This window comes from Eurosta solidaginis, chromosome 5 (assembly GCF_040869045.1).
Source record: "Eurosta solidaginis isolate ZX-2024a chromosome 5, ASM4086904v1, whole genome shotgun sequence".
Lineage (NCBI taxonomy): Eukaryota > Metazoa > Arthropoda > Insecta > Diptera > Tephritidae > Eurosta > Eurosta solidaginis.
The window spans coordinates 211,802,618-211,815,152 of record NC_090323.1 but is presented as its reverse complement, the minus strand read 5'-3'; the positions used below and the strand labels follow the sequence as shown (position 1 = coordinate 211,815,152).

At 42.1% G+C, this 12,535-nt stretch overlaps 1 protein-coding gene across 1 annotated transcript in view; it reads right to left on the bottom strand.

Moving 5' to 3' along the window:
- The window catches only part of Dhc62B (Dynein heavy chain at 62B), an 84,985-nt gene that overhangs the window by 13,305 nt on the left and 59,145 nt on the right, over positions 1 to 12,535 (bottom strand). The window contains exons 9-11 of the mRNA XM_067788026.1: positions 10,901 to 11,062; positions 6,245 to 6,402; positions 5,425 to 6,170 (exon numbers count right to left, since the gene is read on the bottom strand). Of these exons, the coding sequence (XP_067644127.1) occupies positions 5,425 to 6,170; positions 6,245 to 6,402; positions 10,901 to 11,062 (1,066 nt within the window). The remainder of the gene's footprint in view (positions 1 to 5,424; positions 6,171 to 6,244; positions 6,403 to 10,900; positions 11,063 to 12,535) is intronic.

Genomic DNA, 12,535 nt, shown 5'->3' with positions numbered 1-12,535 from the left:
CCATTGTCCAAAATTTTACTAGTTTTCTATTCTGTGTCATAAGGTCAACCCATCTACCAAGTTTCATCGTTTTAGCTTTCTTTGGTAATGAATTATCAACCTTTTTCGGTTTTTCGAAATTTTCGATATCGAAAAAGTGGGCGTGGTTATGGTCCGATTTCGTTTATTTTAAATAGCGATCTGAGATGAGTGCTCAGGAACCTACATACCAAATTTCATCAATTTACCTCAAAATTTATTCAAGTTATCGTGTTAATGGACGGACGGACGGACGGACATGGCTCAATCAAATTGTTTTTCGATCCTGATTATTTTGATATATGGAAGTCTATATCTATCTCGATTCCTTTATACCTGTACAACCAACCGTTATCCAATCAAACTTAATATACTCTGTGAGCTCTGCTCAACTGAGTGTAAAAACAACCACATTATCAGGCCGTTGTGAACCAACAGGGTTGATTGTACGGTCTCAAGGGCTTTATAACCATGTATGGATAGGAAACAATCGTACTTCGCAAAGTAAACAAATCTGCAGTGATTGGGCGTGACGGCCCTAAGCACAGGGTATAGTAAAGCTCGGTGTGCTATCGCACCGGTGCTTCGACGATGGTGTATACCAAAAGCTCCCTCTACGCACTCCGGTTTTTGGACAGTCTGGTTGAGGGAATAAATATTGGAACGATTTTCCGTTATCCCTTGCCAAATTTGGTTTTGAGACAAACCGGTTTCGGCGTTGTGCCATCATCAGTGACGATTTTTGTTCTCTGATGATGGAACAACGCGGAAATCGGTTTGCCTCGAAACCAAATTTGACAGGGAATGACGGAAAATCGTTCCAATATACATCATTATCCAGAACGAAAATCGACACTGATGATGGCACAACGCCGAAACTGGGTTGTCTCGAAACCAAATTTGATAAGGGATGACGAAAAATCGTTCCAATATACTTCATTTATCCACACTGTCGGAAAATCAACAAAACAAAATAAGCAGGCCACGAAATCAGTGGACAGGGGCACGCCGCAGGGAGGGGTGCTATCACCTCTGCTGTGGACGCTGGTCATCAACCAACTGCTCAGGCGATTCGATGAGGGACTCGTAAAACATACGGCTTACGCAGATGACGTTGCAATTGTCAAGTGGAAAGTGCCTTCCAACGATTAGTTCTTTGATGGATCGGGCGCTTCGGGATATACATACCTGGGCATCTAATGTCGGGTTGAAAGTCAATGCGGAGAAAACGGATATGGTCTTGTTTACAAAGAGGTACAAGGTCCTAAATTGGAACAGGCCTAAGTTAGGAGGGGTGACCTTACAGGAGAAACCTTGCACAAAATATCTAGGAATCATCCTAGACAGTAAGCTGTCATGGAAGCCCAACGTAGAGGAGAGGGTGAAGAGAGCTGTGCCGCTAAGCTCTCATGCATGTAATATAATGCTGGGGTGTACGTGGGGCTTATCGCCCTCTCTTTCTAATTGTGGTTTTACAGCGATTGTAAGCCCTATTCTATACTATGGAGTTCTTGTTTGGTGGAAAGCCACACAAAAAACATCACACCTAAAACAATTAGAGGGGGTATGCAGACTATCGATGCTTAGCATTACGGGAGCCCTGAAAACAACCCCGACGGGTGCACTATATGCCATTTTACACATTCCACCTGTAGACCTCGTAGCAAAGAACATAGCATTAACAAATGCAACCAGGCTCGGTGCCTCGGGGCAGCTTGAGCGCCGACTATACGGCATAGTAGTATAGCGTCATCAATCACAAGACGAACAGACTACCTAATTCCCTATATGCACTTCGAGGGAGATATTAAGGCCACATTAGAGGTGGACGGTTGGCCCAAGGGTGCGCAAATGGCGGACGAGGCGATACATGTGTACACAGATGGTTCCGAAGTAGTGGAAGAAGTAGGGTCTGCGGTATACTGTGCTGATCCGGAAATAAGCAGATCCAGGCTGCCGGATTACTGTAGCGTTTTCCAAGCGGAAATATTAGCCGTAACCAAAGCAGTAGAAACCCTGGAAGAGAATAGCTTAAGCTGCAACTGTGTTAACTTTTATATTGACAGACAAGCATCGATTGAGGCGATAATCTCGCATAGCACAGCATCTAAATGCGTGCTAGAGTGTAAGCAGTTTCTGGAGAGAATCGGGACAGGGAGAAGCATACATCTATATTGGGTCCCAAGGCATATGGGAATAGATGGGAATGAAAAAGCGGATGAGCTAGCTAAAAAGGGCGCATCCGTTGAAGCTTACTCCGTAGACGTCCCAATTAGACTGGGCGAGATTAAGCGAAGGCGAGAGGTGCACATGATCGACCAAGCGGGAAAGGCATGGGTTCAAGCGCGGGGCTATAAAGTGTCGAAGATTATGTGTAGGTCTTACAACCTTAGACTAACAAAGTTGCTTCTATCATTAAAAAGAGACGACTGTAGACTGGAGGAGGAAACGATCGAGCACGTTTTGTGCTCGTGCCCTACGCTTGCCATGCTAAGATTCCAGCTATTAGGAATGATACAGCTGTCAGCTCTAGAAGCAGCAAGTTGCTTAAGTCCTAGGAAGATTCTAGTATTTGCCAAGAGGACGGAGTTATTTTATAACATAGGTCCTGGTTTTTGATTGGGGTTTTCAGTTTGGTCGTTAAAAACAAACTTCTGGTAACACTACGGACTCAATCAGTCTATGTGAGGTCCTCATGGATCAGAGCTGGCAGGAGCTTCAAGATGTCAACAATCACTTTTTGGATTTTGGGTTGGAAGATAGCACTAAAGGAGAATTGCACAAGGACACTGACACCGCAGTTAGATACAACCTTATAGATAACTTAAAAAATGAACCCACTCAGCCGAGTTACAACTGGAACAAAAAACAGCAACCCAACAATACATTAAAGAAATTGCAAAAATTCGTTCAAAAGTCTGCTGCAGAACTTTTGAAAGTCTCCTACCACAGCAGCCACAAAACAAGCAAGTTGACTTACTGAAGACTACTCGTAAAGCCCTGCAAGGTAACATTAAATACATATGAGTCGTCCTTCGCTTCAAACTGCTCATTATGGACAGCCACGATGGCAGCCTTAGACCAACGAAACCAAACAGCGTGTCACCTAGAATGCGATAACAGAGGATCCACTGACCATTCAAAATGCATGCGAAGTAGCACATTGATTTATACACGATCCTGGTCTAAGAAGCGTCAGCTACGATGAAATATTCAATCTTGATTATGCCGATGACACGTACTTAGATCCATACGCAAACGGCAGTCATTATAGCCCATAAAGGAGTAAAAGCGCACAGAAAGATCAACCAGGTCGGAACACGCATAAAGGAGAGGATATACTCGCGCAACCACTAGCTATCAGGAGCAAAAGTAGAGCTAATATTCCTAACATAAAGTTACATAGCACTAGAATTCGGCTTTGAAACCTGCTCTGGAAATGTAGCCTCAAAGAAGGAAGGCTTACCGACTTACATACCCTGCATGGAGAGCAAACTCAGCATGCAACAAAGGAGATATCCAATTAGTTAACGTTTCCAAAGAAAGTTGGTGGCAAACATTGCCATCAGCTTGTAGAAATGGTATCTGCAAGGAGAGCAGCAGCTCTGCGAGTCACCATCATTCATCATTACCTAACGTTTTACCGCTTAGGCGATTTTGGCAGTTGTGTAAGCTTAATCTCTGTTTCTCGATAACTGACGCCGAGTAGGAGCCCCTACGGATATCAACTTATCTCAACCAATTAAGGTGAGGTCTACCCCTCCCCGCGTTCAAATACAGGTGTCGATAGGATTACATTTTTGGCCGAAGCGTGTTCGTCCGTCGCATAACGTGATCTAGCCAGCGAAGCGTTTGGGTTTTATTCGTAGCACTATATTTATATCTGCGTAACTATATTTATATCTCCTTCGATACTCACCATCGGCATCACCGACAGGATCATTAATATTTCGGATAACTTTTCGCTCGAACACTTCAAGCGCCACCCCATCGTCGTTCGACACCGTCCATAATTACAGCAAGACGGGTATAGTGAGAGACTTATAGAACGTGATTTTTGGTTTTCGAGGGAGGACATTATTTTTCCATTGTCTACCCCGTTCAAAGTAGTATTGCCGCCTTCTCCATAAAAAGCAAGCAGTACCGTGCTGCGGGTTCCTAGGTAGTTCAACACACTAATAGACAAACACAGATTTCATTTCGAAAGACGAAATCATCTTGATTGCGCCTTAATGTCTCTATATATCGCAATACTCTCATTGGAGTTTACATTAGACTGGGTCGATTTATTAACCGATATCGCGCCATCGATTTTTCGATAGGATTTGGGCTCAGGAAAAAAAAGATGCTCGAGTACCCTCCTAGGGGCGTTGATACTCTAGCTATGTGTACAGAACCAGCGTTTCCAATTCCCACTGCTGCCGTATACCTTACTATTTTACGGGAGAGGTTGATGCTATATACTGTTATGGAATCCCATGTTGACTCTTCTCTTAGATCTGTCTTGTATCTTTTCTCAGAGACTGTTTGCTGTCAGCTAAAGAAACCCTACTGAACTCTGAAAAAGAGGAATAGCCAAGAATGGTTCGAAAGTTATACCATTAATAACCCAGGCCGACAAAATTTAATCAACATTCAGACCCAGAAACGAGACTATATATTTCCGAAGGTTTATAATGCGCTGAATCTAAGTTTGGCCTCAGAATTGCTCTATCAGATCTGGTTTTGAGATATCCTTACCTAAAAGTGCAAAAAACACCGTTTTTGCCCAAATTTGAGGTTTTGTAGCCTTGCAGATGTTTCCTCTCACCAAAATTGAAGAACGGCGTCCTTAATACAATTCGTCTTCTTTCAAATGGCGTTGAGTTTGCTCAAATATCATTTTTTTCGCTGATATATCGCATTTTGAAATTTTCATGTTTCAAAATTTCCCAAGGTTAGGTGGGTTCGCCTGCTTGCGGTATGATAGGGGTGGTTTCTAGGGGTTAGGGCTGTGTGTAACTTGGTACGCGAGGGTTCGATAGTGTAGGGGTGTGGTGAGTTAACACACTTATGGTGTGAGACAAAATTTTAAGAAAAATAAAAATCAATTCAAGAATTTAGTAAAATTTAGAAACATGAAAATTTCAAAATGCGATATCTCAGCGAAAAAAAAAAAATGATATTTAACGCCATTTGAAAGAAGAAGACTTGTATTAACCTCAAATATGGGCAAAAACGGTGTTTTTTGCACTTTTAGGTTAGGATATCTCGAAAACCAGAGCCGATAGAGCAATTATGAGGCCAAATTTGGATTCAGCACATCATAAACCTTCGGAAATATATAGTCTGGTTTCTGGGTCTGAGATGCTGTCGACATGTGTAATTATTCTAATGAGTGATCTCTTTGACATTGCCAATACTAACCATTGATATAACCAATCGATACGTTTATATAGATCTTGAATATATGAGCCCAATGTTTTCAAACTAGGATATGATTTGGTTAACCATTTAACTGGTATGCGATTCAGTTTGATAGCATTGAGAACATTCTCTAAGTCTGGTGTCATAACAACAATTCCCTTTATAGACAAATCAAGATCACGACACGATGCACGAATTTCCTTTTGCAATTTGAGAAAACGTTCCATTTCCTGTACCAGCACGGTATTCATAGATTCATTGTAATTCACGGGATATTTCAATTTAGCGCTTTCTATATCCATATCGGCTGGCATTGTTTTAGCAATATGATTTATAGTATTCAATAAAGACTCATCCAAACTCTGCCCCCCACCACCAGTTGAAGCCATCTCACTACCAACAATCGCAATCATTGAATCTAGTAAAGTTTTTGTTGTCTGCAGATCACGTGTGATGCCCGAATTTCCATGCAAACCGTAAACTTCAGGCGCTGCTAATGATGGATAATTTTCATCAACATAACGTAAAATTTCACGATGTTCAGTCTTGCGTGGTAATATGAAACGATCGTCGGTAGCGAAGCGATATCGATTATCATTAACCGCATTGGGATTCAAATAATCCGCCAAAATAGTAACAATGGCTCGACGATCCCAATAATCTGTAACGCGTCCGCCATAATTACATTCAGCTGTTAGATAGGACAACGCATCATATGGTACATGATCATATTGATTGAGCAACATCTAGAATAGATTAGAGGAGGGTATACCACAATTATGTAAGTTCGTCAAACTCAAAACGTTTATTTTCTACTCACACTAAGTTGCAAGACGGATATTTGAAGATCAGATTCATTGAAACCATACGCAATATTCCAACCTAAGGGACCATATTTGCGACGCTCCTGTACGACAGCATGAAAAAAGCAAATTCCGAAGAGTAAACGCGTAAAAGCGCGATCTTGTTTGGCGCAACCTGGAAAAGGGATAAATAATATCATACACCATACAAAAAATACACTTTTCTTTTGGTTATTGGACCAAATCATTTTTTTAGAGATTGCTTCATCTGCAAAAAGTAGTTTCCACGATCCACCAAGTGAGTCAGAAATCGGACCCAGCCTAATAGATTTAATTTATTTTTTGGACCACTTAATAATAATATCCGGATGAAGATGTCTGTAGGGATTTCGGTATTCCGCTGGCCATCTGTGGATTGCTCCTCCATAGCTGGGGCTCGAGTCAGCTGAGCAAACGTTGGCCGGACACCAGGTCTTGCAGGGTAGCAAGATCTTTCTGACCGAAAGTGGATGGCAGGAGGTCTGCTGAAATAATTGGGTTCACTAAGGCTCACCTATCAACGATCATTGGGGTTCTGACAGGGCACTGTCCCATGGGTAGCCGTGCGGTACGTCTCAATATACTGCAAACTCCATCATGCTGTAGCTGTATGGAGGATGATGAGGTGGAATCCTCATATCACTTTATGTTTGATTGCCCAGCTTTTGCCAGAACAAGGCGAAGGTACTTTGGTCGCGACTCACTTGGATCTCCCGAGGATTTATCCAAGGTTGAGATCGGTATCATTCGTAACTTTATCGTTGCTAGCCAACAATTCTCTAAGTAGCTTTATCTACGTCACCGTAACGGACCTTCATGTTATCCAAGTGAGCTTCTATCAGGGTAGCTACCACCAAACCTATCCTAACCTAATAATAATATCTATATTGGGTCCCAGGGCATATGGGTATAGATGGGAATGAAAAAGCAGGTGAACTAGCTAAAAAGGGCGCATCCCTTGAAACTTGCTCAATATACGTCCCAATTAGATTGGGCTAGATTAAGCGAAGTCGAGAGGTGCATATGATCGACCAAGCGTGAAAGGCGTGGGTTTAAGCGCGGCGCTGTAAAATGTCGAAGATTATGTGTAGGTCTTACAACCTTAGACTAACAAAGTTGCTTTTATCATTAAAAAGAGAGGACTGTACACTCATGACGGGTATTCTGACTGGAAATTGCCTTCTGGCGTCACATGCCTTTAAATTCGGCTTGGTCAGTGATAGCAGATGTAGGAAGTGCGCTTGCCAGGCTAAGACTCCAGCTATTAGGAGTGATACAGCTATCCGATCTAGATGCAGCAAGTGGCTTAAGTCCTAGGAAGCTTCTAGTGTCAAGAGGACGGAGTTATTTTATAACATAGGTCCTGGTTTTTGATAGAGCTTTTCAGTTTGGTCGTTAAAATAAATTTCTGGTAAAACTTCGGACTCATTCAGTGTATGTGAGATCCTGATGGACCGGCCAGTTCAACCTAACCTAAAATAATAACATTTTTCCTTCACATTGGTGGGAAGGGACCTACAGGCTTTATACCGTCTCCGAACGGTATGAATTTTCGTTGAGAAACTTTTCATGGCAGAAATACACTCGGAGTGTGTGCCAAACTACTGCTGGTTGGCGACTGCGCTTAGAAAACTGTAGCTAAACTATTTTGATGTTGCTTTTCCCGGGTCTTTAACCCTGGTACCCCAGGTACTTCAGGGTGGTGGGCGGATACAATAGTACCAAATAACGGCGGCCGTGATTGCTTACCGAGCCTAGTTTACTACGTAGTATTTTTGTACCCATCCACCAAACAATGAATCCATATTGCAGGTTGGGCTACACAATCGCTGTAATTATTCAACAAAAGAGGGAGGGCGAAAAACGTCACGGACACCACTGCTCTATTTTGCCACAAAACTTCCAGTCAATATACGTATTTTTCGCATTGGCAATCGACCAGACATCAATTTAGAAGCAATTTATCCCCAGCGAGTCAGGGGCCTTAGAATATACCCGCGGTAGGTATGACTGTCGTACGAGGCGACTAAAATACCAAATTGATTCAAGGGGTTGTGTAGCGCAACCATTTCAAGGTGTTGCTAGCGCAAAATATAGTTTCTCCAACCCAATCGTCAACCTTACCTACTCGTGGCGAATCCTGTTACTTTAACAGCCGAGGCTCTGGCGACCCAAGTTCCTCACGAATCTAGGTGGTGGGAGGGCGTTATGGCCTTGACGGTTTCATGTATTAATACTAAATCGTTCCCGAGATGGTCGGCTGTTGCTTGTAATGGTGCTTGTTACCGGAACGTACTGGATCTACTTTCGGCAAGGGACTATCAACATTGATAACACTCCACAAGGCCTTCCTTACCGCTACAACAACAACAAGAACGGACATGAAATTCCCAGGCATGCATTTTCCACTTAAGAAAACCGAAACGTTCACAGTAAAGATGATAGTAACACACCTAGCAACATGACCCTGTTCACTGATTTTATGGTGTCATAAGCCCACTTTTTGAAGTAATTGATCTCATCGACATTCGTAGCATGGCAGGGAATATTTTATATGGCCCGATGAATTAAACCTGGAACATTTTTCTAGCGCCCACTCCGCATCTTCCAGACTCCACACTCATCTACTTCCGAAGAATCCCCACCTCTTTCTCCACAATGGCGGCTTTGCTTCGCCAATGGTTCTTTTTACTAACGTCCGAGTTACGATGCTCTTGGGTTCCGTCAATCCATCTACAATGGTATGCTCACAAGTTCTTTATACAAAGTTTTTGAATATAATAAGCATAGGCATGGTCCATCAATTATGCTCCCATCATATCTCGATTTTTCCTGATGGGACATCGATAGGTTATCAATCACTATACTTGGTAGTATCCGAACACATGTAGGAACACTAACCCTGTTGGTTATCGCGCCGATGTTTAATTATTATTAGAATGCATATTTATCAGTTAGCGATATATCATGTCCCACTAATGGATCACCATGAATTTTAGAGAAAAAAAATGTCCCGAGAAATTTCCTTTGGCTGTGCTGAAACTAGTAAATCAACGTTGGACCAACTCACCACCAAGTTTCAGAGTGGACTCAATTTCGTAAATGTATGTTCCTTTCATACGTAACGAATTTTAGGAAATTCCACTTATTTGAAACCTTCTTCTAACGTTCGAATCGCTAAACTGTTGAATAAATCACTCTAATATTCTGTATTAAAAAATGGTCTTTATTAGGCTACTTTGGGAGTAGTACAATTATACTTCCCTCCGCAACTGATAGCGTGTTTAAATCATACTTATTACTGATTGTTCAGCTTGCGCTGCTTTTATACTCTCCGTTGCTTCGTTCGCATATTTCTCCAAAGGTCTAGACGTTTCACCTTCTAGAACTCTTGTATCTCCTGCTTGGTAATTAGTTGTATGAGTACATGCATATTTGTAGTTTATAGCCATATGCGTGTGTATGTGTGAGTAACTACTTCGGCTGATGACCACGTCTGTGTGTGTGAGATAGCTCTTCATCGCCTTCTTCATAAGTGTTGCTAGCTTTAATGTGTACATGTACATAAGAGTGGCTGCTTCATGTTTTTGTTGTTGTGGTATTATTTACTAACAGCTTAGTGATGCTAATATTCGTCACAACTGCAAATGCAAAAACTACAGTGTGCTATCACCCCTGCTAAGTTATTTTGTAATGGACTTTGAAACTACGCCTGACTCCAGGGTGGTATGTAAGTATGACTAATGAATACCCCCACAAATGAAACTTAATTGCGAACAAGTCTCACATGCCACCACAGTCATACAGCCAATATAATTTATTCTAATCTGTCGCTGTGATCTACTCTCCTTGATTATATGTGACAAAATAATAAGTATATTTGCCAACCCTACATAACTGGAGCCGTTAGTTCATGCCCAACGGATGCAATGGATATGCTACTTGAGCTGGCTTAACCACAAATAGACTAGAGCAGACTGCTGAACTTACTTTGTTGAATGTAATAAATAAGTTTTTTGGAAGAGGTAAGGTGATATCATACCAGAAACTCGAAATTATGGAAAAAGCCTCGCATCTTCGCAGTAGTGAAACTTGAAAAAATAAAATTAGAAAGCAAAACAGCGTAGAATTTCTCTTGCACTGAAGATAAGAGTCCCTTAGAATGAGTTATAATGCTAGCAGGTATCTACTTATACAGGTTTCTGCTCAAGAGTCACATACACTGATTGAGTATCCTTCAGGAAGCCTTATCCGGTTCTTTGACATGGCGGCTGCGACTACCAAGCACATTCCTCTCGAGTGCAATGCCATTGCCTGAAAAAGAGGAAAGCATCTCAGCTTGCCCTCTTCGACATAAGCCTATGTACTCCTTTCGTCCGAAAAGAATCCTTCTTCTAGATATGAATAAATTGTTGTGAAGAGAAGAGCGTACAAAAAACCTAACACTGCAGAGCAATCATTCCATTATGGTATATTCTTATCCTTTACTTCTTAATACACTATGAACACATTCAGTCTACGTGAGGTTTTTATTGGCCGGCCAGTTCAACCTGAGTATCGAAGTACCACATTAGTAATCTTATGTATTGATCATTCTATGTAAACCTTTTGGAAAATTTGAAGTTATTACTTACCCAAATAGAAAGTAGGATCGTTTATTGGTTCTGAATTGTATGAACGCATAATATTCTCCTTGAGTCCAGTAGGTGGTTCATTTGTCATCTTAACTCCATTCTGCAGCAGTGCCACTGGAAATCGTGGTGTAGGGTAGCTGGTAAGCCACAAGCGGAAGTTGGCTGTAGGGGATGGGGGTTAAAAATTACATTCTTATAACAGAGTACACCAACGGCTAAGTGAAGCGTCCCATTTTTAGTAGCCGAATGAAGAAAGCCCTATCAAAAAAATTTGTTGTACATTGGAGCATCTCGATTTAAAAATGACCAACCAATGTTCTTATAATGTCCCTAAAGAACTTCAAAACTACGTATCTTGGCACGTAGGATCTATTCAAAGAAATTTAATTATTATTTGTGTCGATTGAAATTTCCTAGAGAGGGGTCAAAGTTGTGAGAGTCATAGAGGTTAGAAAGAGAAGGAAAGTAAAGGGGGGGGGGGGGGGGGGGGGTTAAGATAGAACTTAGGTTGTTGTTGTTGTTGTTGTTGTAGCGATAAGGTTGCTCCCCGAAGGCTTTGGGGAGTGCTATCGATGAGATGGTCCTTTGCCGGATACAGATCCGGTACGCTCCGGTAACACAGCTCCATTAAGGTGCTAGCCCGACCATCTCGGGAACGATTTATATGGCCATTAAACCTCGAGGGAAGGCCTCTACCTCCCCACTCCCAAGTTCCATGAGGAACCTGGGGTTGCCAGAGCCTCGTCTGTTAGTGAAACAGGATTCGCCGCTCGAAGGTGAGGTTGACAATTGAGTTTGGAGAAGCTATATATTGCGCTGGCAACCTGAAAAGATTGCGCTACACAACCCCTTGAATCTGGTATTTTAGTCGCTATTATGACAGGCATACCTACCGCGAGTATATTCTAACCCCCTAACCCGCTGGGGGTATAGAACTTAGGTTAGGGTCCATGCATGGATAGGTTAGGACGGGAGAAAAGAAAGAGGGTGAGGGAACAGCGAAACTGAAACATCCTCAAACACGAAGCGGGAATTACCGAGGGAAGGGGAAGACCAAGAAAGAACGAGTGAAAAAATAGAAGGAAAAGTATGAAAATAGAGAGGGAGAAAGAGAGAAAGTGGGCAAAAAAGGAACAGGCAATAAGAGAGAAATTGGATAGTTAGAAGGGTATGATTAGAGAATGTGTGAAGGATTGACTTTTGTTGAAATAAAAAATAATAATAAATAAATGAAAGGTGCTATAACCTCCGAAGAGATTTAAGGCCGAGCTTCTCTTGCAATTTGCGCCGTGCTCCTTTTAATTTTTCCTACAAATTTGCGGGACGGGACCTACTTGTTTTATGACGACTCCGAAGGGCATCTGCAAGGCTGATGAGTTTTCTCTGAGACATTTTCATGGCAAAAATACAGTCGGAGTGCTTTCCAAGCACTGCCAAGGGCGTCCCCGCATAGAAAAGATTTCTTCTAATTGAAAAAACTTGTTTCTAAAATTTTGATGTTGCTTTGCCCGGGGCGTGAACCCAGTATCTTCGGTGCTGTAGGCGGATCACACTACCCACACTATCACACCACGGCGACCGCTTTTCTTGAGCGTCTTTTAAAAGTAAACCGATAAAGGAATGTTCGGGCAGCAC